Genomic DNA, 26,974 nt, shown 5'->3' on the forward strand with positions numbered 1-26,974 from the left:
CTAAATCTTGGAAATAGCCTGTATGTCCATCAGCAGATGAATGGTTAAAGAAAATGTGGCATTTATGCACAATGAAATGTTAGTGTGCCATAAAGAAAGATAAACTAGTCATTTGTCGAAAAATTGAATGCACTTTAAGACTACAATGTTAAATGAAATAAATCAGACACAGAGGCTTAAATATTGCATGGTTTCTCTTATATGAGAAACTCAAAGAATGCAAAGCAAACTAAAACATAGATAATATATCTCTCTCAAAGCAAGAAGGGAGCAAGAGGTGGGGAGAATGGGGAGGGAGGAGAGGGAAAGGGGATGAAAAAAGGATTTAATGTGTGGTGGGCCATGTGCATGTACCAATTCCACACGAGGAATGTAAAATTATGTATTGCAACCATGTACAGCAACAGCAAAAAAAGGTGGGGGAAGGAAAGGCATCAAAGATGGACAGAGCTGGCAGGGAGGGAAGTGAAAAAGGATAAGAAAGGAATTAAAATATATACATAAGTGCACCAATTCTCCACAATAAATGCAAACATTCAAAATAGAAAGTATATGGAGGATTCAAAATAAACAGAGGGGAATGTGTTAAATTGTTCCCTAAGTAGGCACTTGGGGCATGTGCTGCTTTCCCACAGGCACTCGGGGGAGAATTATTCAGAAGCCTTTCTCCTCTTGACTGCTCCCTGAGAGACCTCAACTTGTGGCTATGATTTCACCCATCCTACTTGTTCGACTGCAGAGCAGTTAAGCTGGAGACATTTGGGAAGCAGGCTTCTGGAAGAAGTGGGTGTAAAATGAAAAGGGTTGTAGAAACTTTGTGAAGGTTTTAACAATGCCTGAGGTGAGGGAAAAAGACTCTAACTCTGGGATGGGCAGCTGCTGTGAGTTTTGTCCTAGAACGACAGAGATCCCTAAGATAACAATTACCTGGAGAAATTATCTGTCACATTTCTTTCTGGGGCACGAACTCCATGACTTTTCTACTTTTAGTGATTTCAGCATTAAGTTTTAATCTAAGATGTTTGCATTTTATACAGCAGAATCAGGAAAGGCACCTAAAAATAAAGAATGACAAAACAAAGTGGAGTTTGCAGTTGAGCTTCCAGGCTATTTCCCCAGAAAACATAGGAGTCCTGTTAGGTATAATTTTGTTTCCAAGTATCTGCATCAAATTACCTTCCTATGTGCATCATCTTAATTTATTTTAAAAAATCCAAATCTCTAAAAACATGCCAAGTTTTCCTTTTTCTAGTTTTCTATTTTCCAATTTCATTGTGTACTAACCATAGAGAACAATGCTAATTTTGCTGCTTATTTTTTTACTGCTGCTCAAAAAGGAAAACAGAGCTATTATAAGGGTACTATTTTCTGTCATAGCAAGAAAACACATTAGGGATAATAAACTCAAAATATATGGAGATGTCAAAATGCTTTTAAAACACAATGTGCATACATATTAATTGTCATGCTTAGAAGTTCAGATTTGACTGGAATCTTTTAGAGAACCACTATCTATATGAGGTTTTTAAAATGGGGATTGAGAGCTTTGTATTTAAAAAATATTACTATAGTTCCTGAGTTAGGCTCAAGTAGAAAATGCAAACAATGAGTCCAGGTAAGAATAATTAAAACAAGAAATAATCAGAGTGTAAGTTATTTTTTCTCATGAACATTTAAAATTCTTTTAAAAGTAGTTTTAGTAAAGATCCTGTATTTGTCCCTCACATTCCTTTTGTTTCATAAGAGATTTAATATTCTGTTATATTTTCATTTGCCATAAACCAGCCAAATACTATCAAATCTTATTTATTTATTTATTTATTTATTTATTTTTGTGGAACTGGGCATCAAATTCAGGACCTTATCCTTGCCAGCCAGGTGCAGCACCACTGAGCTACATCACTGACCCCTTCAAATCTCTTTTTAGAACCTTAGGGAATTCTCAGCTCTACTTTTAGCCTTTCTTACTGGTAAAATGAGTGAAAAGTTCTATAAATGTAGCAGAAGTCTCACAGCTAAAAGAGATAACTTTCTAGTGATATCAGATGATCTTAATCTGGTTTTTCATATTTTTGTTTTCATTCCCAGTGGTTCTCAACTGGCACGTTCTTTTTGTCCACTTCTCCCGTGTAGAGACATCTGCCAATTTCTAGAGCCACTTTGGTTGTCCTAACTAGGGGAGCTGGCTGAGCTAGTGACATCAGGTAGGGTGAAATCACAGGTGTTGCTAAATATCAGACAATACCCTGAAGAGCTTCTCTTCCTCCCACAGTGAAAAACTATCTTGTCTAAAATGTCAGCAGTGCCCAACTACAGAAAACCTGCTTTATGCTAACTGATGAATTCTACAGAGTGGGTATAGATACAAATATCTGAAGCACTTGCTAGGCCTACCTCAAGATGTGGACTGCCGATTAAAGTCTTTCAAGGACACCAAACTACTCCTCAAATGTGATTTCTAGATTAGAGGACTTCAATTATGAACCAACTCCCTCTATAGAGCAGATTGCATTACTTTGCACACACAGATATATCACATGGTCTAGGCTGCTGTGTTTTAAAGTAAGCTATAATCACCATAATATTTGGCTTTTTCTTTTTAGTCAGTTGTTAATAATGAGGCTAACCAAGGGAAATGGTAGCTGCATACAGTTTTTAAGATGTTCACTTTACAATGGTCTAATTCTTAAACACAGAGTGAATTCATTTGTCACCATTTTGTGTCTTTAATATTTCATCTAAAAATAAAACATCTACTTATTTAAATTGTTTCTAATTTACTATTATAATAATATTCCCATGAATATCTTTGTACATACATTTTATCTGTAAAATATTTTCCTTAGACTACATAGGGAGAGGCAGGCTGTAAACTGTTTTAAGGTTCTCAATAAAAAGTGCCAAACTGCCTTGTCAGGAGAGTTAATACCAATTTATATCTAAATAACAAACTATTTGCTTATGTACCAGAATAGTTTATGAGATAAAGTATAACTACTAAAAATAAGTGCAAATTTGACAGGTTAACTTTATAATTTGGAAAGTAACTCACATTGTATATTTTGTCTAACTAACTTAATTGCACGGTTGTTTGTGAAAAAGAAGTTTGTATTTGCTCTTGGAATCCACTTAGAATTATAACTATTTTATCCTTTTGTTTAATAAGTGAAGCTACTGAAAACATGGATCAGGCAAATTGGACAGTTGTGACTGAATTTTATTTCTCTGACTTCCCTCACTTTGAGAACAGCAGCCTCTTACTCTTCATTCCTCTGCTTTTCATTTACATATTCATAATTGGTGGAAATTTCTTGATCTTCTTTGCTGTCCATTTGGACACTCGTCTCCATAATCCCATGTACAATTTCATCAGCACCTTCTCTTTCCTGGAGATCTGGTACACTACAGTGACCATTCCCAAAATGCTCTCCAACCTGCTCAGTGAACAGAAGAGCATCTCTTTCATTGGTTGCCTCCTACAGATGTATTTTTTCCACTCACTCAGTGTCACAGAAGGCCTGCTCCTCACAGTGATGGCCATTGACAGATATGTTGCCATCTGTAATCCTCTTCGCTATGCAATCATTATGACTCCTCGACTGTGCATCCAGCTGTCCACTGGCTCTTGCATTTTTGGCTTCCTTATATTACTGCCAGAGATTGTATGGATTTCTACGCTTCCCTTCTGTGGCCCCAACCAAATCCACCAGCTCTTCTGTGACTTTGAACCTGTGCTGCACTTGGCCTGCACAGACACTTCTATGATTCTAGTGGAAGATGTGATCCATGCTGTCTCCATCCTGACCTCTGTTTCTATCATCAGTTTTTCCTACTTAAGAATCATCCTGGTGATTCTGAGGATTCCCTCAGATGAGAGCCGTCAGAAGGCATTCTCCACTTGTGCAGCCCACATTGCCATTTTCTTGCTGTTTTTTGGGAGTGTGGCACTCATGCACCTGCATTTCTCTGTCACATTTCCACCTTTGCTGGACAAGGCCATTGTGATGATGTTTGCTGTCCTTGCCCCCCTTTTCAACCCAATAATCTACAGTCTGCGGAACAAAGACATGAAAGATGCCATTAAAAAGATTTTCTGTTCTCAAAAGATGTTCAATGCTTCTGGGAGTTAATGAGAGTTCACCAACATTTGTTCAAAGAAATCTCATCATCTCTACAACTTTAAAATGCTCTCAAAATTAGTTTTTAGAATGATGATGTACATTTAAGTTGCTGACTGTGTATTCTTTCCAAATTTCCAATATAAGAACTATTGCTTATCTTATAGAGGAAGTCTGCTATATATGTACCTATCCTCACAACATTCCTATATTATGATGAATATATTCTCCACTTTGCACCCCCAAATATTGTAGTATCATCTTCAAGTTGAGCAAAGATCATGGACTAAGGGATAATGATATTTATAATTTGAACATTTAAATATTTCCCTTATATACACTTTCTTCTTATATTCACAATATCCTTATATTGTTTGTTTTTTAAAAAGATTAATGAGATACAGAGAAATTAGGTAATCTAAGGTTGGGAAAGAAGTCTGATTCCCTAATGTTCATCTGAGAGACCTTTACCCCTCCATAAATTGTCTTCTGATTTACTGCAATGGTTGTGTGGCACAAATAGTCACTGATTTTGTGACGTTTGCATCATGATGTTATTATCAAGTCCTTTGTGGGTTAATTTTCACATCGTCTTGAAGATTTAAAACAAACATTCTTGGGCACTTGAGGACTAGACAGATGTAATGTATTGGAACCAAAACAAACATATATAAATGACACAAAGTTACATTTTGGTATTTAATGAAATTACCAATACTATTAAAATGTGTTCTGTTCTCTTTTATGTTAAAAGGCCAAGTCAGTTTCATCCCTCAAAGTCTTTATTCTTGCTGTTGTTTAATCTTTGGAATGTTTCCCGCATCTCTACTCTGGAACTTATATTCACCCATTAAAAAGGTCACACACATTTTATTGTCTATGATAGATGTTTCTGACTTTCTTTCACAAAAGTATACTAGTAGTTTTAGAGGAGCTGAGTAAATTTTCTCCTGAAAATAATTTTGGCTCAGTTTCTATGGAGACCAAACAAGGCTGCAAAGCCATTGTCAGAGGGAGCATAAAAAGTGGGCAGCCAGTAGAAGTGTGGGAGGTGCCAAAGATAGGGGAGAGGTACCAAAGATGGAAATATCAGAAATACTGAATGAAAGGAAGCCTCAGTGAGCAGAATCCAGGCTGGTAGACAGATGCTGGGATCCACTTGGGAGTGGGAAGTCACACAAGACCTTCTCTGGTGTTAGGGACCTACTCTATTCTTCACCTTCTGTAACTTCTATAAAATCAAATCCCCTCCTGCATTACTATGAACTTTATTGTCCCAGTAAGAAAATTTTTTCCATGCAGAAAATTACGTACAAATAAAAATGTTAAAAATCTTAGTATTCTATTGATAAATATAATACATTTTCTTATTCATTTGTAATGGCCTTTGAGATATATTTAGGCTGATTTGTAAACTTAGCAGTTAAAACCCTTTAAATGTAATATATTCCCACATTGCTTTGCATTTAAGTAACTCAATTTTTTGATTGAATAAAGCTTCCACAGCTTTCCTTTAAAACCTTTATAGTCTGAAAAGAAAATCATAATATGGCTGATTTTAAATCTTGTTAAATGTTTTAATACTATGATTAATGCAATAAGATTTCAATTTCAGGAAGCAAATGTAATAATTTTAATTAAATGTATAAATTTTTAAATTAAGTTTTATCTCAATAAATTTGATTAAATTTAATTGTTCAATTACAAAAGTAAAATTAGAATTACAAAGCGTATCTCTTATGCTAATAGGTCAAATTATCTTACATAATACAAGTATATATAGTACTAAATATCTGTTGAGTATTATTTTAAAATGTAACTTAAAATAGGACACATGTGCAGATACTGAATAGTTTTTCTGGTGTGAGAAACTGAAAGTGTAAGTAAGGATCAAAATGGACAATAGGTGATGTGAAAGAGAAAGGAAAAGCCCAAAGGGGAAGGGGAAGTGGGAGGGGCAGGACAAAGGGAAGAAGGGAAGGAATCAATATGAGAAAAGGAAAAAAAATGTAATTTAAAATTTTTCTCTTAAATATTTTTAGTTTTCCTCATTAGATAGCTTTATAATTTACTATTTAAGTAAAAATTATAATTGTGAGATTTGTATGTATAAGGAAAATATATGACAACAATGGCACAAATAAACAACATAACAAAGGAAATATTCCATTGTAAGATTTTTACAATATACAAAATTGTTAATCACTTAAAAGAGGACAATGATAAATGTGAATTGTGTATGTGACATATTTCTATGATTAGCTCTAAAATTATGCCGAATTTAAGAAATGCAAATCATTAAGTAAATAAGCACGTGATCCATATTTTTATTCATGAAGCAAATATTTACAGAGGTTACTATGGAGTATGATTGAAAAAAAATGTTGAGTTTAAATTTTAAAAACATGATTATAGTAAAAGACACATTGCCATTAATCCCCCTGAGAACATTCCCAGTTGCTTCAAACATTCTTCTCCCTTCATTCTTGTCACCTTCTAAAGAAGTTCTCAAGTCGTTTTTCCTGGGTGTCTTTATGCTGTTGTGGCCACCTCAATGTCCTGAATCAATTCAAAATGCTCACCCTTCATGATCATTTTGACTTTGAGGAAGAACCAGAAGTTGCACGGTAACAAATCTAGTGAAGGGCTGGGGATTTAACTCAGTGGTTCTGCTGCCTGCCTCACAAGCGCAAGGACCCAAATTCAATCCCTGGTACCAAAACAACAACAACAACAACAACAACAAAAAACCAAATCTAGTGAAGAGGGTGGATGAAGACACACCATGATGTTTTCATGATGGGACTTCGCAGCAGCATTCACCATGCATTTGATCACATCTTGTAAAAACTCTCAGGAAACAGGCATTCTGGAACTGCTTCAGAAGATGCCAAGGATGGGCTAAGTGTGTTTGACGTAAGGGGACAGGGTATTCTGAGGGGCATTAATGGCAATGTGCCTTTTAATATAATACATTTAAAAATATATATAAACATTCCCCTTCTATTTTGATGACATCTTGTATATCAGGTACTATTTCCGGTGTTTAAAATATAACTGATAAAAAATTCTCTGCTTTTATGTAGCAGACACTTTAGAGGGAAAATATTTTTCAAAGATTTGCATTAAAATTAAGCAAAAAAAATTATATGAAAGCGTGTATTCTGTAGAAATAGAAAATACAGAGAATATGATAATTCAGAGTGAGAAGGGGTATCGTAATTTTAAATAGATAGGTTGAACCTCATTTAGAAAGTCACAGTTAAAAAATGGGCTGGAGAGGGCTGGGGATTTAGCTCAGTAGTGCTGCCACCTGCCTCGCAAGTGCAAGGTCCTGAGTTTAATCCCGGTACCAAAAAAAAGTGGGGGAATTGGAGAGATAAAAGGGTACCTATATAGACCATACAGATACAAGATCAGGCAGTGGTAAAAGCTAGCAAAAACATTATCGGGTGGCATGTCCATTTGGCCTGTTTAAGGAACCAGAGAGTCCACTGTGGCTGAAATGGCCTGTGGATGGTTAGGGAAAACTAGAAGATGAGTTTAAGGCAATAAAAAGTAGGGCCTGGAAGACCATTGTAAATTTAGATTTTAAAATTTACTCTGAAAATTGAAGAAGAATTGGAGAGTTTGGAGCAGAGAAGAGATGGTATCTAGAGTTTAACAGATTCTTCTCAGTGTTAAGAAGACAAACAGGAAAGCCAGAGTGAAAGCTGGAATCCCTAGGGCACTGTTACAGTAATACTCAAGAGAGGTGACGTTGGTGTGGATCATCAGTGTGGTAGGAATGAAAACGGGGAAATGTGGTCCAACTCTAGATATAGTTTGACAATAGAACCAACATGATTTCCTTATAGATTGAAAAAGAAGGAAGGGAAAGGAAAGGGAAAAAATGGAAAAAGAAGGAAAAAATGGAAACAAAGCTTTGGTAAATAAGGAGGGGTAGAGAGGTGGAAGGGAGAGTAGGGAAATGGGAACAAATAAGAATCAAGTTATATCATGTACAGGTACAAATTTCCTATGATGAATGTGATCATTATGTATACCTGAAATGTACCCATAAACTTAATTAATTAAAAAAAGACAGTGTGAGAGAGAGGAGTCGAGGATGGTGAACTGGAATGATTGAGTTGCCATTCACTGAGACAGAGTAGTGCAGGAAGAAAATGTTGGAGTAAAGAATTCCAAAAGTTTAGTTTTGCAAATCTTTAGATTACTAAAGATCTAATATATTACAAAGTAACTGATATATGAGTTAGATACTCATAAATGAAGGCTGGGAGTGAAGGACCCTAGTTAGCAAAACAGACTCCATATTGCTGCTGAATGACCCACCTGCCTGCCCTTTAGATGAACTTAAAAGGAGGAAGCTTAGAAACCTCCTCCCCTTAGAAAGTCTTTTAGAAACAACAATTAATCAACTGTTGTTTTACAAATGTTCTAAGGGCAGAAAGTTCAGCTTCTGTACCTTTTGCTTGCTTTTCTAGTTCTATCCCATGGGGGGGGGCTAGAAACTGTTGGCCTCAAGGGTATATAAAACATGTTTGTCTCCCCCCAGTAGGGCCTGGAGTCCAATGCTTGGCTCCAGTCCCGGCCGGTAATAAACTCCTGTGTGGATTTAATATCAGTCTCTGGTTGGTTCTTTCCCACTGGGGGCAACAGGGAGGATTGGAGACATATATGTGAATCGAGTATGTATTAAGTAGTGAAGCATGAGACTCGGTAAAACTACCAAGGGTCTCAACAGTATGGATTTCAGGAAAATAGGAGAAATCATACAAAATGATTCAGAAAGAATAAACAATGTGATACAAAATAAAACAAGTGTCCTGAGAGTCTGGTAAATAAAATACACCAAAAAGAGGAGAGTGATCAATTTTATCAAATTCTGTTAACAGTCAAATAATTTGAGAAATGAACATTGGTCTTTGGGTGTAGCCATCTGGAGGTCACTGTTAAACCTATTAAGAGAAGTGTATATGAGTAGTGGAGGCAAAATCCTGCCTGGAGTAGTGTAACAGAAGATCAAAGAAAAATTGGAAATTTCAGGTATGAACAACTCTTTCACAGAGTTTTACTACCAATGAGAACAGAGAATTGGGGTTCAATAGAGCAGATGAGATCACTAAAATACTCTATTGGCTCTGATTGAAATTAAAAAATTAAATTTCAAATAATAAGTTAGAATATAAATGTATAGGTTTACACATTTACATTTCTATTTCTAGGAAACATTTTTACAAAACAATATTGACTATACTTCATTGATACTTCTGATTTTTTCTATTTTTTTCCTATTCCATTTCATTTAAAAAATTTTGAAACTGATTCCAGCACTCACTAATGAATTAATTTGTAAATATATTTAAATTAGGCCTTTAAATATTTTTATATTTGGATGCCAATATTGAATAACAGATAGTTTCTGTTTTTAACTGCATTAACCAATGATTTCTAATGAACTTATAATAAAGTATTGCATTTATTAAAAGCCAATTTTTATTTTTAAAAATACAATTTAAAGGTGATGAAGAAGATACACACTCTGTGAAGGTGGTCCTATATTAACCAAATGGATTAATCCTTTCTGGAACAATTTAGTAACATGAATCAAAAGAATTAATATACATAGATATCCATTCCATTTAGAAGTAGAGGATAGAGAAGACTTCTCTGATGAAATGAAACTTGAAGATTGAGAAGGAATCAAACAGAAAATATGTAAGATGAATCTGTTTTGAAAATGCCCTGAGGTTAGTAACAGCTGAGTGTATTATAGGAACCAGATGGAGACGTGTGTAGAATAGGTAGAGGGAATAAGAGTGACCAGATGAAAGCTAGAGGTAGCATACTATCAGGTATTATGGTTTAATCCAACCCACAACAAAAACATTGAAGAGATTTATGTAAGACATTATATTTATAGAATAACATTGTTGGTGTGATATGAATTTTAGATTGTATTGTGATGAAAGTAGAGGTAGAAGGATGATTTGAGGGAACTGACTAGCTATTTTTTGCTTTGAAAAAACACCCCCCTCATTGAAATTAATGGCTTAAAACAGAAATTGTCATATAGTTTCAAGGGTTGGCAGCCCAGTGAGTCAGCAGCTGGATAACTGAGTTGGGTGAACTAGGACAACATTATCTAAGCCAAGTGAACTCTCTTCCATGTGTTCTTTCCCCTTCTAATGGCTAATTGGGTTTGTTTGCCCTCTCACTGGTTACAGGATAGTCTAAAGCTCAGAAATGGCACACAGACTCTCCTGTTACATAAATCAAATTGAAAAAAGGACCCAGGAAAAGGAAAGAGATTCCATCCTTTGATGTTAAGAAGTGTCAATTCACCTTGCAAGGAGCATAGATACAGGGTAGAATTTATATTGTACAGTTTTACACTATGTAGAAATTACTGGTATCCTCACATTAGGCTAAAATCTACATTGGAACTACTGAAACTAATCATTTATATGTAGACTAAAACATCGGGGCCATAGACTATATTTTAAAATGGTAAGCCGGTGTGGAGGCACACGCCTGTGATCCCACCATTTGGGAGGCTGAGATGGGAGGATCACTGCCAGTTTGAGGCCAGCCTCAGCTACATAGTGAGTTCAAGGCCAGCCTGAACTGCATAGCAAGAGCCTGCCTCAAAAAAATAAAATAAAAATGGTGATAAAACAATATATTGAGGAATGCAAACAAATTTATCATAACAATGTGTTTTATATAGTTAATATAATCAATAATTTTATTGCAATGAAAATTACATATCCTTCAGGAAAATTGGATATATCTTGAAAAGTTTAACTGATTTTTCAGATTGTATGGGATTAAAGCAAATTTTTAAATGTTCAGTTCTTTCTTTCTTTCTTTCTTTCTTTCTTTCTTTCTTTCTTTCCTTCTTTCTTTCTTTTTGGTACCAGGGATCCAACTCGGGTCCTTGTGCTTGCAGGGTAGGCAGCAAAACCACTGAGCTAAATCCCCAGCCCTAAATGTTAGGTTCTTTAGAAAGCAATTTTTCCTCAGAATATGTATTCACACAGCCTGTTGAGTCTCGGCAAATATATCAAAGGAGGATCATACTTAAAGCTCTTGGATAACTCACACTAAGGATAACTAATTAGAAAAAAATCAAGGGAAGTTTTTGTTAATTAAACCATGGGGAAAGAGAGTTGCTGATTTTCACAGTTATCATGGGGGATATTTCAATAAAGGAATCCTTCCAAGGAGCCTTCAAAAGTAGGTATAACAGTCTTTCCTGATGAACCAAAGGGACTTACACTGTATCAACCCAGGAAAGAGAAGGTACCACATTGTCTCTGCTGGAGGTAAGAGAAGATGTAGGCATGCCAGGGGTCAAGCAGAAGGTAATTTACTTACTAGGCAAAGTGAAGATAACTTAGTTATTTATCCTGATGTTAATTTAAACAAAAACATGTGGGGGTCATATTTGAAATTGAATTGGTGGCTGAATGGAATTGGTCTCAGGATTAGGATTAGAAATGATAGATGGAATAATCAATACTTTTTCACTGGTATGATATTACTCTCTGCTTTTAAACACTCAATGTTCTAAATTAAATTATGGCCAAGGAGGCTACCAGTTCACATACTGATTTCAAGTTCCAGACAAATGAATATAAACTAGTGAGATTAGTGCTGTAATTATTAGAGGTTCAATGTATCAGAGGAACCTATTACTTGAAAATCATATATCAGAATATTGACTCAAACAGGACATAATCTCTACACCCTAGGTTATTTATTTATTTATTTATTGTTTGGTACTGGGGATTGAACTTGGGACTTTATGCTTGTGAGCTAGGTGGAGTAACCACTGAGCTAAATCCCCAGCCCCTAGATCATTTTTTTAATGTTTACATTCCTTCTTACTAGTATGGTTGGGTCATTTCATTTCTTTTCTTCCACTCTCCAAAAGATAAACATCTAATTGGGATATTAATCTCGGGAGAGAAAAACATTGATTTTGTTAAAACACAAACACCTCAATTGTATTAAAAGGTTAACACCAATCACTTTGAGAAAATAAAAATGTCAGAAACACAGTAAGCCTTTAACTGTGACTGCTTTAGAGGTCCAAAATGTCTCAATTCTCAGGAATTTGTGATAGTCATCTCTATACAAATTTGCAAATGGAGGTGGCACAAATCTTTTTCCCTTTCCTAATCTGCTCATGAGTAGTGTAGTTCAGAAAATTGAGATAAAGATTATTAGGCATTTAGGTTTTAGTGTAGTCAATTAAAGCAACAATGATCCCAAAAGAAGGTTCATTGTAAAGCTTCAATCAGTTCCTGCTGTAGTATGAGCAAGGGGCTAAATCTGGAGACAGAGACCACTCCACTCTGTTCCATTTTCCTCCATGGACTGGCGTAAAGGTTCAGGTCCAGGTTGATCAGTGTAGACGGGGTTGAGGCAGTGCCTTACTGCTGAGGGGCCCCGGAACAAAAGGTAGCAGCAGTTTTCTGGATCCTAGTTTGTTGAGAAGATGGGAGATCACTGGGTGGAGTTTAAGAGAGGGAGTGTCTTCACAATCTTCCCTTCCCCTTCCACAAACAAACCTCACTGTAGACACCTGAAGTGGAACTTAGTCAAAGATCTCTGAAAAAGAGACTTAGGATGAAGGTTCTGGGTTTGGGAATAAATATGCAAAAGGTATTCTGAGTGGAGGGGATCTAAATCCTTGCTTACATCTCCCTTCAGAGACTGAAAAACAATGTCCATGCACCAGTTCTGGTGAGGGGAGGCAAGCCTTCCCCAGAGCTGGCCAGGTAGAGCCCTTGCAATTGCTTATGGTCAAGCCTGAAGAGCCACACAGAGATTTTTAACCAGGAGCTGGATCCCTCATCTCTAGCTCTTGATTTCTCAGGACCTGAGTGAGAATCATAGACAACCACATCATGGACCTAAGGAGCTGTGCTAAAAAGCAGGTAAAAAGCCAGAGGCAACAGTGTCCCCAAGACCAAGGGCATGATCAAGACTACTCCAAGCTAGATGATTAGATTTACCTGGAAGATTGAATGTAACCATGCATCCCAAAGGTTTTTAAGACAGGAAAAGATGTTGTATAGTCTACCAGGATCAATTTTAGAACCAAAGAGGCTCTGGGCACAGTGCTGCACACTTGTAATCTCCATTCTGTGGGAGCCCAAGGCAGGAGGAAATGCAGGTTCAAGCCCAGCCTGTGAGACTTTGTCTCAAAATGAAAAATAAAAAAGAGCTGAAGATATATTTCTCTGTGAAAGCTCAGGATTCAATCCCTGGTGCCAGGCAGGAAAAATAACAATGAAAAGAAAAGAAAGCCCAGAGGATTTTTTCTTTGGTTCCTGTATGAATCAATCTCTCTCTCTCTCTCTTAAGCTAAGGCACGAATCCTGACATAGCACAAGTATGGCCAGTTTACCTGATGACCTTCCAGAGAAAAGACAGTGTCATGAAGTCAGGTGGACACACAAGAAACACAATCCTAAAGGGCACATGTGGCCTCCTTGAAAATAATAGCAAGGTTAAGATTTCTGAACGAGCCACATATTAATTAGGTTGTGTTAACAGTCATGGGGCCTCCTATCTGTGGTTTCCAGTCCAGTCCTGAGAATTTGGTTGTTTTTAGTTTCACAGGGACTGCCTGAGGCAGTTTTAAACAGATTTGTGACATTAGTCCTTTTGGCTCACAAGTGTGAATGACATTTCCAGGTATTGTTCATGGAAAGTGTGGGAGCTGAGGCCTTCCTCAGTTATCCTCCAGTGAGCACTGTCAGTTTGCAGCAACTTCCAAAAACACCATGGTAACATTTTGTTTAGTTTTTTAGAAAGAGGAGACTTTTGAGACCGTGTCTGAAAAAACAAGTATCTTCCATTTCCTTCATGTTACCCCAGCTTCCACAATTTTACTGTGTTGTTATCAGTATGTTTCAAACAGTAGACAAAATTTTACATTAAATATTATTCTTTATTGTTTATCTAGGTCTTTTGTCCAAATGGCTGTATCTAAGAGGTACAGAAACATTTTTATAGAAAAGCATTTTTGTATAACTTAAACAGAAAGCCCCATCGTATTTGAAAATTAGTTAACAAATTTTTGAATTTTTTAAAAAAACAAAATTTTTATTAGTGCATTGATTCAGTGCATAATGATTACATTCATTGTGGGTATTGGTACATGTACATAACACATCTTAATTCTTTTTACTTCTTCTTCCCCTTTGCTCCCTTTCCTCCACTTATCTCTTGGCTCTTAGTCTCCTTCCCATTTGGAAAATATCTATTTCCTTGTATCCTATTATCTAGCTTTTATCTTTCTCTTTATTTAAACTTTGATATTTACTCTTGTGTTTGAGTATTTCATTTGATATTATGATCTCAAAGTACATCCATTTTCCTACAAATGGCTTAAGGTTTTTTCTTCTGAATTTTTTTTTTTTTTTTTTTTTTTTTTTTTTTTTGGTACGAGGGATCAAACTTGGGTCCTTATGCTTGCAAGGCAAGCAGCAGAACCAATGAGCTAAATCCCTGGCCACTTCTTCTGAATTTTTAAAAGAATTTCAAACTAGATTTATGCAAGCTTTCTCCTATTGCTGTATAAGAGCTGTTTAAATCTCTCATGCATTTGAGTCTTTGAAAAGGGACTGAAGGGGCTGGACAGCTGTAATGATACCAGCTCTCCAAAGACCAAGGTGAAAGAAATCTATGCAATTGAAGGGTTAGACTGCCTGGTGAAATGCTGCCTTTTCAGAGAATTGCTGCCTTGGAATTGCTAGCCCGAGCTCCACAGCATAAGCTGTGTGTAATTTGTTCTTTCCCATCAGTCTCTCAGGTCTGTCCTGAGATAATCACTTTAGTGATTATCCACTAAAGTGCTCAGTTACCCGTGCAGCTGGGAGTGATGGGGACACAGAGAGTTCCTCCTATATACCACAACTGAGCTCACTGACATGCAAGTTGGACAGAATTTGAGGGCATTATCAGATGCAGTGTACTTACAAAAAGTGAACAGATAACAAATGTGTTTGTGCAGGCCTGAATAGTGTGTGCTGAGTGAATGGAATATGTTTCGAGTGGCTGAACAAACCTGGAGGGATTGTAAACTGTTGTTGGGATCAGGGAAAATCTCTGAATGGGACATTCTGATTTACTTGCCAAGGGCATCCAGCCCCACTAGCTTGAAAATCTGCCATGTTTTCAGTTGTACACAGGGTCTGACAGCCATATCAACTTTTCATGCTGCTTGGTAACTTCTGACGGCTGTGCCCATCCACATGCATGGGTTCATTCTAAAATGGGGGCCATCCTCTTGGTGAAGGAGGTGATCAGTCTGTATCAGCTTGCTCTCTGGCCCCAAGGAAAGTCTGTTCTGTGTCTAGCTGACACATGTGCTCAGCTCATTGTTCACATTCCCCGTTCCAAGCTCAGAGGCCTTTCTGGTGAGCATCCAACGTGGATGGAAAAGAGCTTTTCAGGAAAATGAATTTCCATCTGAATCTTGTTCTCACAGAGAGACTTGTACATATCAGTCCTAGTTTGCCAGTGGCCCCACAAGTGGCCAGGCTAGTAGCTCAAGTCCATGAATCAGGCAATTTACAGTTTTCAGGATCCTCATTAAAATGGTCCAAATTCCAGCAATGATCAGGTACTGAGGCAAAGAGGTTTACATAGACAATACATTAATATGGTTAATACATTTAGTGGTGGGAATTGTAATAACTGAGGTTTATGGGGCTGTGGGATCCACGTATAGTCGGGCACGGGCAAGAGTGTGGGTGTCGGTGACAGAACAGAAAGCATTATCCATTGTCCTTTCATTTTAGTGCCAGTGATTGGGAGAATCATAGTCACCAATGCAGGGGTAGATGAAAAGCTTAAGAAGTAAAATTTTCTTATTAAATTTTAATTTTGTCTTAAGGTCTTCTGTTCCCCCTAAGAACAGAGGACATTGACCTAACATCTAGTCTTGTTCAGTTGTGAACATTAAAAGTTTTATGTAAGGGCTGTTGGAGCCCTCTAACCTATCTTCAGACCCACTGAGAGGGATGGGGTTGCAGAGGGATCATAATCCTTGTCTGTTATAGTGGCTGTAGGTCAGGATTTGGTCACAAATTTCTTTCAGTAAGGCAAGGAGTGGAGAACCAGGGGTTAGCAGAAGGCTGGAGTAGACCACTGAAGTTTTCTGGGGGTTCCTTGCAGTCCACTTCAAACCAAACTTCCCTAGGTTCTCCCCAACTCTTCTTTAGTGTTCAGTCTGACCCACTAGATAAGCTTAGCTAGGGACTCAGATGTTAAAGAGAAGAATCAGAGATCTCGGTTCAAACACAATGTTTAAATAAATAATTCACTAGTATTCTCCAAGAATGCTTGCACTTCCCAATACCCACTGGCAACGTGCCAGAGGTATATCAAACTCTTGCACTTCCTGATGGTACCCCTTGCACTTTCTTGGGTTTTGCTCTTTCAGATTGACATTGTGCTTAATTGGTTATCCCAAATCATTTCAAAGTTTGTTTTGTTTTTATTCTTATTTTGTTTTGTTTTTCAGTTTTCTGTTTCATGTTCAATCTTTTTCTTTAATTAGTGGTGTCTGCAAAGAAAAATTCACAGATGTTTTCTTATCAGTAACATTCTGCATCAATAGATTTGTGATCTTATTCTGTAAATGTCAATAACCAAATCATTAGTTAGTGCCAAGCTATCTTGTAGTACAGGAGGACCATCTTTCCATTAGATCCTCAGATTGTATCTTTTTAAAAGAATAATCAGATTGGAGGAAGTAGACTTGCTAATGAATTTTGTGGTGTCCAGTTTCACTAACTGTTACACTGATCAACTTTCTCCTAATCCTCCTTAGTAACATATTTTATGTTCTGTATAATGATAGAGAGCTAGTAAACATGTATATGTGAACAGTCTGATATTGAGGGGAAAACAAAAACCCATTCTGAAAGCATTAATTATTAAAATAAAACCATTATGAGAATGAGAAAGAAATAAATAAGTGTGCATGTACATAAATCATATACATGAGAATTGATATCTGTAGAGGAATAACATTGTCTTCTTTGCAATAATCTTAGTTTATGAAAATCTAAAAGATTAGCATCCATAGCATATTAGCATGGATTAGCTAGTTGGATTAGCATTCAATCAGCATATTCTAATTCTTTGTAGGTACTTGATTTTCTAGAAACTGCCAAAGCAATATTTGACAAACTAGGTCAATATAAACCATTTTTTAAGAGCTTTTTTTCAGGATACATATTTTGTGAATGATGAGATCTTTGGAAATTACCAAAATATCCCAAATATTTTTATGGGATCTATGTTGTTGTTTTTTTTCCCCATTAAGTTTATTGGTACATTTTATGTGTAAAATACAGTTACATACATCATTGGGATCTTGTACCATTACATGAGTATGTTGGTTCTTATTTTTTTCCCCTTCCCCTGCCCTCCCTTCACCCCCTCCACCCTTTCCTATTTGCAAAGACTTTGTTTCTATTTTTTTCCTTTTCTCCTATTTTTTCTTTTCCCTTCTTTCCTTTCCCCTACCCCTCCTACTTCCCCTGCTCCTTTACACCTTTACTTCATATTACACAATATCAATTATACATTTTTTAAATTACAATATCAAGATCTAGGAGATATTACCACAGATTTTACAGAATTTAAAAGGATATAAAAAGCATATTACAAAAATCTGTTTTGAAATAAATTTGACAACTTCTAAGAAGTACCTTGGAAGACAAATTAATGAAACTAACTCTGAAGGAAATATAAAATTTGAATAGCACCTATTAAAGAAAGTATATTCCTAGCTTGAAAACCTACCCATATAACAACAACAGGCTCATATACATTTTAACTGATAAATTATATCAAACATTTAAAGCAGAAAAAAATAAGGAACACTTCTCCCCTCATTTTAGGAAATCAACATTATGCTAATTCTAAAACTGGATAAAGATAATAGAAGAAAAAAGTATAAACATAGAAATTTGTTTAACAAAACAAACTATTAGAAGTCATATCTGGCAGTATGTAGGAAGTGGTTTCATTATAGGGATGGCAGTATTGGTTCAGCATGGGATCTTTGTTTTAAATGACTTGTTTTAAAGTGAATGTTCCAATGCAATTCTTGAGTAAAATTACATGAAATTTTAAATTACTTTCAATTAGAATAATTTGTTTTTTGCTCTGGTTTTAGTTTATTTTCATTTTGGAAGCCCTGGACTGGGGAAGGGAGGGGTCAAAAGAGGACAGGACCCAGGTGGGGAGAGTATCCCAGTGAGGCTCACACAAAGGGGCTGGCAAGCCTGAACCCCAGTGGAGTGGCCTTCTACAATAATTTTAATAGTATTGGTTCAAGAAAAATATCTACTGTCTTATTTGGGAAAAATACTGGCAAAAACATAAGCAAGTGCTCCTACTTAATCATATAAATTCTTCAGAAGAGGTACTGGTTTTTGAACTTCCTTTTGTCTGTGACAGCAGCTGTATGGGTGGCCTAGACAGTGATTTCTGAGTCCGCTGATGAGTTTTTTTCTCAGTACTTTTATGTAAGACTGAGGGCCTTACCAAATGCTCCAAGGAGCTGGCTGCAGTGAAGAACACCCGGGAAGGAACACACTGGACGAGTTGGAAAGTAAAACAGACCTTTATTAGTCTGGCCAGATGGCACTCCCAAAGCAAAATAGCTTAGAGAGGCAACTGGCTCAGAGTCCTAGGCTGTTTTTATAGGGGGTTGAGGGGGAAGTTAACATATAGAATTAAAGAAAAGGGGACAAAGGTTAATGGTCAACTGTCACGTATTGATGGTCAGCAGACATTTGCAGCTTGTTCTAAAAATTGTGGTGTCTGGAACATCAGTTCCAGGCAAACAAGGAGTTGAGTAGTTTACTTTGGGACTTTAGGTCTGTTACAGATTTTTATCTAGTGTCCCAAAACTAACAAGCATCTTTATCCATTAACTCACATTTAATCACAATGGGGCTGGAGAAAAGGAACAAAGGTTATGCAGTCCCACATTTAGAGACAGCATCTTCATACCTTATGCCACTTTCTGGGACCCAGTAGTGAGAGCCCTATTTTATGCTAGGATGCTACATTTTGGCTTTTGTCTTCTCATTCCCTGATGGTCTTTGTCAGAATATTAACCACCTGATCAGGGAGCTTACATAGTTTTCAAGAATCTCTGCTTCTTTTCAATATCTCTCTTGAACTGATATGTTAGGATCCTGATGGAAAAGATTCAAAATAATGTGCTCATTTTTTTTCACTGCTCACTTCATTCTGTGCATATCAATTTCTGCTTACTTGATTTATTTATGCTACTGGGACTAGTTTGCTACCACATCTTCACCTTGATATTTATGCATGAAAACCTCACCCTCTTCTCTGGCCACACTCAAAGCTATTGTATGGTTTGATAACAGAGCAACATTCTGGGAATTGAGAATATTCAAAAAAATGCAGAATGCAGCTTCATATTGGTTTTATTTTATTTATGTTTCCATTAAAATATTTATTTTTTCCTTTTATCATTAATTTCTATTAATTTTACAAAATCTTGGGTTTCAATGCATAACGTATTTTGATCATACCCCTCATTAATACATCAGAATTTTTCTAAAATGCTAAAATGCTTATGCTCCCAATAAGTTCAAGTAAGAATTATAATGAGCAGAAGAATCCTCATGGTCACCTCAAATCCTGAAGTCTCAGGTTTCATGACAGAGGAAGAATTTTGCTAGCAAACAGGCAAATATACTTTAAATCTTCATCCTCTGCCCCTTACATCATTAACATATTGTAACACTGTTGTGCCCAGATTGTGAAGTCCCAAAGACCACCAGGAGGCCGTTTTCGATGTGAGCACACGAGGGTCGTTTATTTAAGCTTAAGCAGGGACTCTTAATTGTCACCGATACAGCGGATCGAGATTGAGAGCCCTGAGTCCCAAACTAGCAGGGTTTTTATTGAGAATATAACAAGCTTTGGTTATTAGTAGCCAGGTGATTGGTTAATATTTAATACATATGAAGTGTAGGGTTTTGGTTGGCTAGGCTTTGGGGGTCGAAGGGGATTACGTATTGGTTTTTGCAAGGGAGAAAGGGGCAAAGATTAACGGCCGATTGTCACATACTGATCGTTAGCAGACCCACTGACTAATGGCCGCATCTATCTTGTGTGGATAGTTAGCTCATTAACTGCTTATCTTATAGACAGTGTGCCTGGAGCGCTCTTTCCCCGGGTACACAGGTGGTTGGGTAATAAACTCAGGAATTTCAAGTGGTGAATTCCTAGTTTAAGCACAAATTTGAGAGAACAAAGGAGACGGCTCCAAAATGGAGTCATTTTGGTCCCACAACACACCCTTCTTCAAATCTAATCGTGATTACAAGACCAGGCCTGAGAGTGCTTTGTAAAACTTTGCTTTCATAATTCCTAGCTAAACTTTCTTTGGTAATTTTTATTCTGCTATTATTCTGCTATTTTCCTTTGCTTCATCCATCTTTTTGTTCTACAAATTTCTGAGAACAATTCTTTTTTTCTTTCTTTTTTTTTTTTTTTTTGCTACCGAGGATTGAACTCAGGTCCTTGCCCTAGCGAGGCAGGCAGCAGCACTACTGAGCTAAATCTCCTGGCCCGAGGACACTTCTTAAAAAGAGGATTATCCCTATTATTTGGTTGGAGGTGAATTCATGCCAGCAATCTGCAGAGCTGTGGATGTCTAGAGTGTGGATCTGGTGAGCCCGACAGGACGGGGCTCCGACAAGCAGAGTAGTGTAGGGGGGCGGACTTTGGGCACAGCTGCTACCCGAGGATTTGCTGTTCTTTCAACCTTTTTATCCTAGTCACAATCCCACAGGCCATTAACAGCCTGCTCCCCGCATCAGAATAGCTCATACAGGCCAAACATACCCTTGGGCAGCTCCAGGGCCAGGCCACGCCCCAACAACCCCTCCCCTCCCCCACCCCACCTCATTCCTCCCCCATGCCACCCCTTCAGGCAGCAGGGTCAGGGGGCGGCCTGGCCAGCCCCACAACGAGACCTGGACTACCTGATCTATGCACCACCCACATTGCTTTTATAGGGAGAAAAATAACTAAATATTTTATTGAATCTGCAGCCAAAGACCCTTAGAAAATTTAATCTTGTATGTGACTCAAAACAACTTTGAGAATTATTATAAAAAGCAATGAACAATTTGTATCCTTCATCAGAATACAAGCTTCAAGAAAGTAGAAACTGCTTTGTTTACTGCCGAATTCAATAAACTCACAGACATGCTGGGTACATAATAGGTACTGACTGAAAATCTGTTTATTAATCTATGAATAAAGAGAAATCTATGATTTACCTAAAGCTTATTTTTCATTTGACTGGTACGAACCAGTACATCTGACTTTTTACATTATACCTAGGAAGTGAGCTGTTCTTCTACCCAAAGCAGTTAAGATTGCCAAAACCATGGTGAAGAGTAATCAAACTACTGTGGTGACAGAGTTTCTCTTCTCTGGATTTCCTCAGTTTGAAGATGGTAGCCTCTTCTTCTTTATTCCTTTATTTGTCATCTACGTATTCATCGTTCTTGGGAATCTCACTGTGTTTTTTGCAGTCAGGATAGATTCTCATCTCCACAATCCCATGTATAATTTCATCAGCATTTTCTCATTCCTGGAGATCTGGTACACCACTTCGACGATTCCCAAGATGCTGTCCAACCTCATCAGTAAACAGAGGACCATCTCCATGACTGGCTGCCTCTTACAGATGTACTTCTTCCATTCACTGGGAAATTCAGAGGGGATTTTGCTGACCACCATGGCAATTGACAGATATGTTGCCATCTGTAATCCTCTCCATTACCCGACCATCATGACTCCCCAGCTGTGCGCTCTGCTCTCTGCAGGCTCCTGCATCTTTGGCTTTTTTGTGTTGCTCCCAGAGATTGCATGGATTTCCACATTGCCATTCTGTGGCCCCAACCAAATCCACCAGATCTTCTGTGACTTTGGACCTGTGCTGAGCCTGGCCTGCACAGACACTTCCATGATTCTGGTTGAGGATGTAATCCATGCAGTGGCCATCATTTTCGCTGTCTTGATTATTACCATCTCTTATATCAGAATCGTCACTGTGATCCTGAGGATTCCCTCTGTCGAAGGTCGCTGGAAGGCTTTCTCTACCTGTGCAGCTCATCTCACTGTCTTTCTGATGTTCTATGGCAGTGTCTCCCTCATGTACCTGCGTTTCTCGGCCACTTTCCCACCAATTTTGGACAGAGCCTTTGCACTGATGTTTGCAGTTCTTGCACCCTTTTTCAACCCTATCATCTATAGTTTGAGGAATAAGGACATGAAAATTGCAATTAAGAAACTTCTCTGCTCTTAGATATTTACTGCTCATGAGGCCTTTTCATTGTAGATGTTACTCGTATGTATGAACCTAAAATTGGCATTTAATCATTCACTGTCACATTGATTTTTTTTACTCTAGTACTTGCCATGTATGTATTTATGTTATTTATACATGTTTCATTAAAATAGTACGTATTGCTTGTGTATCCTCCTGTAAATGAATAAACTATAAAAGGGAAATTTGGTTTAACCATTAAAATATGTTTTTATGAACATTAACTTTATTACTTTTATATAAACACTGTTATCATTTTTATCATTTTATATAAGGTTAATGATATATAAAGATTATAAAATATGGTAATTAGAATAAGATTTGCAGAAAAGATTAAAGTTTGTATTTCAGTGGTATCATTACTAATTTTGTGACCTTGAATAAGTTATTAATTAAATTCTCTGCATCCTAGTTTTATTATCTATGACTATGAAAGTAATATATTTTAAAATTAGGACTTTATATGTTATTATGAATATTAAATGAGTTACTTTGTGCTAGGCTTAACATATTTCATAAGAACAGTTGCAAAATAAATGTAAACTTATTATTTGCCACTAATTGCTGCCATTTGTTATTGAGGTTTAAAGAATGCTATAATAAAGCATGATATATTAAAAATAAAATCATATACTCAGGAATACTTAGCTATGCTTAAATTTCTGCTAACAAATTGAAAAACTTAGAAGAAATGGATATTTCTGTAAACATATGACCCACTGACATTGAATCAAGACAACATAAAAAACTTGAATAGACAAATAACAAGTAATGAAATTGAATCAGTAGTAAATATTTCCTAACAAAGAAAAATCACAGGACTAGAGAGCCTCAGAGCTGAATTTACAAAACAAAAATACCATGTCTTCTTAAACTATTCCAAAGAATTGAAAAGTACAGAATATTTCTCAGCTCATTCTATAAAGCCAGCGTTCCCCTATTACCAAATCCAAATAAGGACACAACAAAAAGAGAAAACCACAGACCAAATTCCTTGATGAACAGAGATGCAAAATTCTCAACAAAATACCAGTAAATCAAATTCACAGCTTGTCAAAACAATCGTGCATTGTGATCAACTTTGTTTCATCTAAGCATAGGCAAATCAACAAGTATAATACATCACATCAGGAAGATGAAAATAAATAATATGACTATCTCAATAGATGCAGAAAAAGCATTCAATAAAATTGAACATGTCTTGATGATAAAAACCTTGAAAAAATTCTGTAAAGTAGGGCTGTGCCCCAACATAATAAATGTTTTAGAACAATTGGGCAAGAGAAAGAAATAAAATGCACACAAATAAAAAGGTAAGGTGTCAAACTATCTCAGTTTGGAGACCATATGATTCTATATAGAAAAACTTTAATCCACCAAAATATTATTAGAAATGATAAATGAATTAATGTTGCAAGATACAAATGAACTTTAAAAAGAGTAGAAGTTTTGTATACCAATAATGAACTTGCTGAGAAAAAAATCACAAAATCAGTAATTACAATAAAAGAAAATACAACACATGGAGTAAATCTAATCATCAGTGGGTGAATAGATAAACGAAATATTAACTACATACACAATGAAATATTATTTAATCACAAAGAAAGCATGGAATCCTGTTATTTGTAGCAAAGTACATAAAACTAGAAAACATTATATTACGTGAAAAACCTGATGCAGAAAAGCAAGAATAATATTTCTCTCTCTTAAGTGAATGCTAAAATGTTTATCTCAATTTAGGTGATTACTGGAGGTTGAGAAGTTGGGGGGGAGGATAAATGGAGACTGGATATGATCAGTACATGCTGTAGGTATGTGTTGAATATCATTCAGATCCATTAATATATGCAAATAACAATATTAATAAAAAACAACATAATTATTAAAATAAAATTCAGTGAGTTCTTTGAAGATGGCAGTTCTTAGAAAAAAATAGGCAAATTTAAAATACCAACCATAAAATATAATTTTGATATTGAATAATAAGTTGAACTACTACAAAAATTGAATTAATGACCTAGAATGTTATGTAGAAAAAAGTCTCAAAATTTATAGAAGTCACATGAAGAGACAAATATTACATGAAAAAAGATTTAAAAATTATTTGAGGAATATCTTAATATACTCAATACATCAAATATGGGATTATAAGAGTTCCGAAAAGAAAAATTAAGGCAGAAGAAAATAATTAAAGAAAACTATTCTTGAACTTAAGAACACTTGAATGCTGGGTGTGGTGGGTCAGGCCTGTAACACCCACACTCAGAGACTGTGCTGAGGATTGAGAGTTCAAACCCAGCCAGGACTACATGGTGGAACCCTGTCTCTCAAAACAAAAGCAAAAGCAAATAGGAAAATGATAATATTTGATCTGTCAGATCAAAAGAGATTGTTTAGCGTTACAACAAATGACTAGAAACAACATTGGGGCTGAAGGCAGTTTCAGATTTCAGGAAAAGAGATATAAGAAATTACTTAATAAGTCAAATTACTTCCCCCAAGATATAGGAAGAAAAGTCAAACTAAGGCACGAAGAAAGCATGTCTTCTTATCTCAGAAACTGGTACATATTTCCAAGGAGAAGATGAAATGATAAGAATTTTTGGGAAATGTAAAAGGAGAGAGAGAACTGAGAGCAGTGGATTAAGTGCATAAAATATAGAATACTGTAACAAAAGTTAATATGTTGACTCACAATAGAGAGGTCAGCAGGACCAGCATGAGTTTTAAGGCCCAAGAAACCCAAACATTTGTACAATAAGGAAGAAAATGAAACTATTCCTTCACTTTCTCTAAAATCACATCAAAAGCCTTAATGCCAGGTTTATTGTGGAATGGCCTTATTTTTTATTAAATCATTTTTAAAGAATCCTGGTGTCAAAATTATTTTTAGCACTTTCTACCTCTGTGTGTTCTTATAGAAAGGGCAGGACCATGACAAAATACTTTGCACTGCACCCTGGTACACTCAAGAACAGCAAAGAAAATAATGAATATACTCGAGAAAGTAATTTACATTTGAGAAGATGGATGTAATCAGGAGAACTACACTTATTGACAACTTTGATCTGGAAGTCTAATGAGAGTAAATTAATTAACCTCGTGAGAGAAGATGATCTTCTCAATCACAGTACCAGGGAGGAATCCCCTGCAGACTTCACTTCCCCTTCCTGCTATTCTCTACATGCCTGTGTGGTCAATATAAATGTAGAGATTGAAGGAAATCAAGGATGGAGAGGCCCAGAGAGGCCGAGGAGTCCCTATGTTCTTAGGCAGAGGTGAGTGCAGATGGCTAAAGCTTGGGTTATCATGCATAAGAGTAATCCATGGAAATATATGAAAAAGAATGGTACATTTATGATGCCAGCTTCTGAGAAATCATTTAGTCCAGACTCAGCTAGGACTCTCATTAGAACTGAACTGTCACACTTCCTTCTCAAAAACTCCCCAATTTTCTTTGTTCACTTATCATGACTTTCTTGTAAGTTCAATTATATTGTACCTGGTGACCCAGTACCAAGGTATTTGATGCTATTTTTTGCTTTCCAACCTTGTTCTAGGGGCTGTGAGACATAAAAGACATTAACTGCCCTAAAAGAGGAACTCATAATCTGTGGAAGGTAATACAAGTAAGTTGGCATTGGAGAATGATAAATGCTACAGTACAGGAACTCTGACCTAATAACACCCAACATTCGGAGTACTGTTTATTCCTAATGCCACAGTAAGCATTTCTAATACATTTACATAAAGTGGTAGTCATGGGCAAGTGCCTGAAAGCTAGCTACTTTCTCTAGAGAAACAGCACACAGATTTAGATTTCAGCTTTACCCTATATTAGTTAAATTGCCTTGAGAAGTTTCTAACCTATGTGTGCCTAACTTTTCTCATCTGTATAAAGGAGATTAATAATCTTCTCATGAGAACATTATAGGCAAGCGAGATGCTATCATAGGTGCCTAGGATAGTACCCATGGCAGTGACTCAATAATACCATATTGTCCTGTTATTAATCACTTCAGTCATTCTCAAATGAGCTCATATTAATATTTTCTCCACTTACAAACAGGAGATTAAAGGAATATGAAGCTTAGTACTTTGATAAGTCACAGAGAATTTAAGTGATAGAAATTTGTTTCTGATATCCAGACTTTTAACCAGTGATAGATATTGCTTCTATGTAAAAATAGAGGGCAGAGGAGGGAGAGGTGTGATATATTCAAGTCAGACAAAGTAGCACACATAGGAGGCATTGTAATTTCAGAAAAGAAGTATGAATTAGGTTTCAAGGGATGAATGAATTTGGAGAATTCTAAGTGAAGCAAAAGACTGTTAGGTATGTTAACTTGAATCTTATGAAAAAGAGATTGGATGGAGAAAAACACTTAAATGCGTGAATACTTGAAATCTTTGTAAGTTAACGAGA

At 36.4% G+C, this 26,974-nt stretch overlaps 2 protein-coding genes across 2 annotated transcripts; both read left to right on the forward strand.

The window, feature by feature from the left end:
* The first annotated feature begins 3,179 nt into the window (after positions 1 to 3,179).
* LOC101707158 (olfactory receptor 6K3) lies at positions 3,180 to 4,130 on the forward strand. The gene has a single exon (XM_004859139.4). It carries the CDS (start codon positions 3,183 to 3,185, stop codon positions 4,128 to 4,130), a length of 948 nt encoding a protein of 315 aa, XP_004859196.2. The 5' UTR covers positions 3,180 to 3,182.
* Positions 4,131 to 21,600: 17,470 nt separating this feature from the next.
* Positions 21,601 to 22,524, forward strand: LOC101704749 (olfactory receptor 6K3). The gene has a single exon (XM_004858764.2). The coding sequence runs from the start codon at positions 21,601 to 21,603 to the stop codon at positions 22,522 to 22,524; it is 924 nt and encodes a 307-aa protein (XP_004858821.1).
* Positions 22,525 to 26,974: the final 4,450 nt, after the last annotated feature.

Source organism: Heterocephalus glaber, unplaced genomic scaffold (genome assembly GCF_053883595.1).
Source record: "Heterocephalus glaber isolate CG9 unplaced genomic scaffold, H.glaber_assembly_v1.0 deba00001561, whole genome shotgun sequence".
NCBI classification, from domain to species: Eukaryota; Metazoa; Chordata; class Mammalia; order Rodentia; family Bathyergidae; genus Heterocephalus; species Heterocephalus glaber.

What these genes read in the sequence shown, in the direction of transcription:
- LOC101707158 (XM_004859139.4), top strand. Translation starts at nt 3,183, where the DNA reads ATGGATCAGGCAAATTGGACAGTTGTGACTGAATTTTATTTCTCTGAC.
- LOC101704749 (XM_004858764.2), top strand. Translation starts at nt 21,601, where the DNA reads ATGGTGAAGAGTAATCAAACTACTGTGGTGACAGAGTTTCTCTTCTCT.